Raw genomic sequence first — 2,845 nt, 5'->3', positions numbered from 1 at the left:
TGTCATTCATTTGTATCTTAATATAGAAGACAATGGCATGATGTCATCCCCTTTGTCTAGGAAACGTATATGTTTAAAATCTGAGGTCGTATGGAATGAGTTTTACAAAAGTCCCAAGGTCATGCCTCTAGTAAACAAAATTTCTAAAACAAATAAGAAAAGGAGGAGGATTGTTGGTCATTGTATTATTTCATTTACAAAGGGGGTTAATACATATAATTATCCTGGACAAAGGAAGATGACCTAGGGTTATTGTGTTTTAAATATCCAGGACAAAGGAATATAACCTCTGTATTTTCTTTAACATCAGTAAAGAAAGACAGACGACTTAGACGTGTTCTGCATTGATATAAAAAGGGAGTGTACCTCGAGGCATTGCTTTCGGCAAGAGTGTCAAATATAGGTTCAAAACAGTTATTTCGTAGTGCATTTCTTTTAGACAATAAAGTCAAATTAAAAAAATCGTACCGGCTCTATCTCAAACAGATTTTTACAGTGTAGTGTACTTCAATTGGGACGAATAATATCAAAATTATAGAAAAGTCTACCAGCTCTAAATCAAAATATTGACAATTCTATGTTAAGGGGGTCAAATATTCAGGTTGACAGCTTCAGACATACTAGTTTTTGACCTTTTTAACCGGACCAAATCACTACTTAACATAAAGATTCAGCAACCAAATTTTTTTAACTTGTAATTTCATCCCCTTACTTAATATTTCACGCATAAAATATAAAGAAATAAATTTGGAATGTGTATGAAAAAAATTTGCAAGTTATACACTGTCCACACTAGGGACTATATTTGCTATATTTGTAGACAACGAAAATCTAAGGACCATAACTGTGTCCTCGGACCTATTATACATGGATGACCTTAGTTTAATTCTTACCGGAAGTCTTGATAATGTGCCAAGGGAATTAAATACCGTGATCGGATATGCCGTTATTCGACGTAGTGGCGTAGTTCGTTCTTTCATTTTATTTTTTTGTGAGTATGACCTCCTATAACGTTTTATTACGGTGAACTACTAAGCAAACTCTTAATGCTAACGTTATGCTTTACCATGACTTTTTTTCTATATTGCACTTACCAAATAAACAATATTTTTTTCAGACAAAGACGTAAAAAATGCAATCGACAACAATATCGATGACATACGCATCAATAACTGAGAATGTGACAGCTAATATAACTTCGGACAACGGTACAACAGCATCGTCGGAAAAAGCACTATCTCTTTTGGATCAACTAAATGAATATGCGGAATTTAGAGCTGCCGTTGTTATCAATAATTATTATCTTTATGTTTTATGTGCGTTAGGAATTCCTGGTAGCGCATGCGCGCTCATTACAATATGTCGCATGAAACCTCTCACATCATCATCTGTTTACATGGCGATGCTATCCTTTGTTGACGCCATGAATCTCGTTTTCAAATTGTTATACTTGCTTCTTACACTGTATGATGTCCGACTATTCGATAATGGTTGTAGAACAATGTTCTTTCTCGGAACATTTTTAATGCACTATTCTAATTGGCTGTTAGTATCAATGACGGTTGAAAGATTTATTGCGATTTGGTTTCCGTTGCAAGTCACAAAGCTATGCACTAAGAGACGAGCCTTAATCAATATGATAGTTTTGGCAATTTTACTTATGGCACTTAACTTTCAATTCTACTGGACAACCATTGAGATACCCCATAAGGTTTACGTGTGGCAGTGTTCTTTCGTGGATGAATACGTGCATTTCATCAAAAAGATATGGTACTGGATAGATGGCGCTGCTTACAGCATAGTACCTTTTATACTACTTTTGATATTTAATACGATGATAATTCTTGGAATAAAAATGGCGTCTAGCAAACAAAGGATGTTGACCAATAAAATTGACAAAACACAAAATACCGATAAGATTAAACATCAACAACAAATAACTATAATGTTAGTGAGTATCTCTGTTGTTTTTATTATATTGACCCTGCCTAACTGTGCTTTTTTCATCATGCAAGACTATTGGGATTACAAACAAGATGTCCATACGTATGCACAATACTTTTTGGTGTATAATATCGTATTTTTCCTGTCAGATCTTAACCATGCTATTAATTTCTATATGTATTTTCTCAGTGGTCGTAAATTCAGGACGATGTTTATAAACATGATTTGTTGCTGCAGAAAGAAACCACTCCGTCGGCCATATTCGACAACAATGACTCAGATGAGTTCGGTGTCAATGCGCAATGGTTCGACATACAACAGTACATTATCCTCTCAACAGAGCATTCTGAAAAACTCTGCAAATGGAACAGCTAATGGAAGTCAATCTACTGTAAATACAATTGCTTAAGACTTCTTAATGTACAATTAGAACTTGATTTGTGTCTTAGTAACTTGACAAATACTAATTTAGGGTGCATTGGTATGTACGTACGTTCAATTTTAGTTTTTTCCCTTTCTATTGGGTCATTTCATTACTTATGAGGGTCTGGATAAGGGGTCTTCAATTCTGCTTTCCTTAGTTTGTATTTACCCTTTTGTTGGGAGCAGAACAATAGTCTACAGAATAATTCCCCCCCCCAACTCTTTTTCCCCCATTTACGACATAAGCCCCCGACAAAAAGCAATTGTACCAAAGCTCAGAATTGGATGTTTTATGAACAACCTTACACAAATGATACAATATGGCAATGAATACGAAGAAAAAGGACGCTACTGCTACAATATCTACAAGACAGTGAAAGTATAATAATTGCATTACATGTATGTTTCATAAGAATCCATACTATTGATTGACTGAAAACAATCGAAAGGCATTCCATATCAATTGTATTTTTCAAAA

General features: G+C 34.6%; 1 protein-coding gene across 1 annotated transcript; it reads left to right on the top strand.

Annotated features, from left to right (window-relative positions):
• The first annotated feature begins 1,153 nt into the window (after positions 1-1,153).
• On the top strand, positions 1,154-2,457 carry LOC127728929 (thyrotropin-releasing hormone receptor-like). Its single transcript, XM_052236508.1, has one exon. The coding sequence runs from the start codon at positions 1,154-1,156 to the stop codon at positions 2,351-2,353; it is 1,200 nt and encodes a 399-aa protein (XP_052092468.1). The 3' UTR covers positions 2,354-2,457.
• Positions 2,458-2,845: the final 388 nt, after the last annotated feature.

This window comes from Mytilus californianus, unplaced genomic scaffold, assembly GCF_021869535.1.
Source record: "Mytilus californianus isolate M0D057914Y unplaced genomic scaffold, xbMytCali1.0.p SCAF_2, whole genome shotgun sequence".
Lineage (NCBI taxonomy): Eukaryota > Metazoa > Mollusca > Bivalvia > Mytilida > Mytilidae > Mytilus > Mytilus californianus.
Note: the sequence above shows the minus strand (reverse complement) of the source record. Positions and strands in the feature narration are given on the sequence as shown.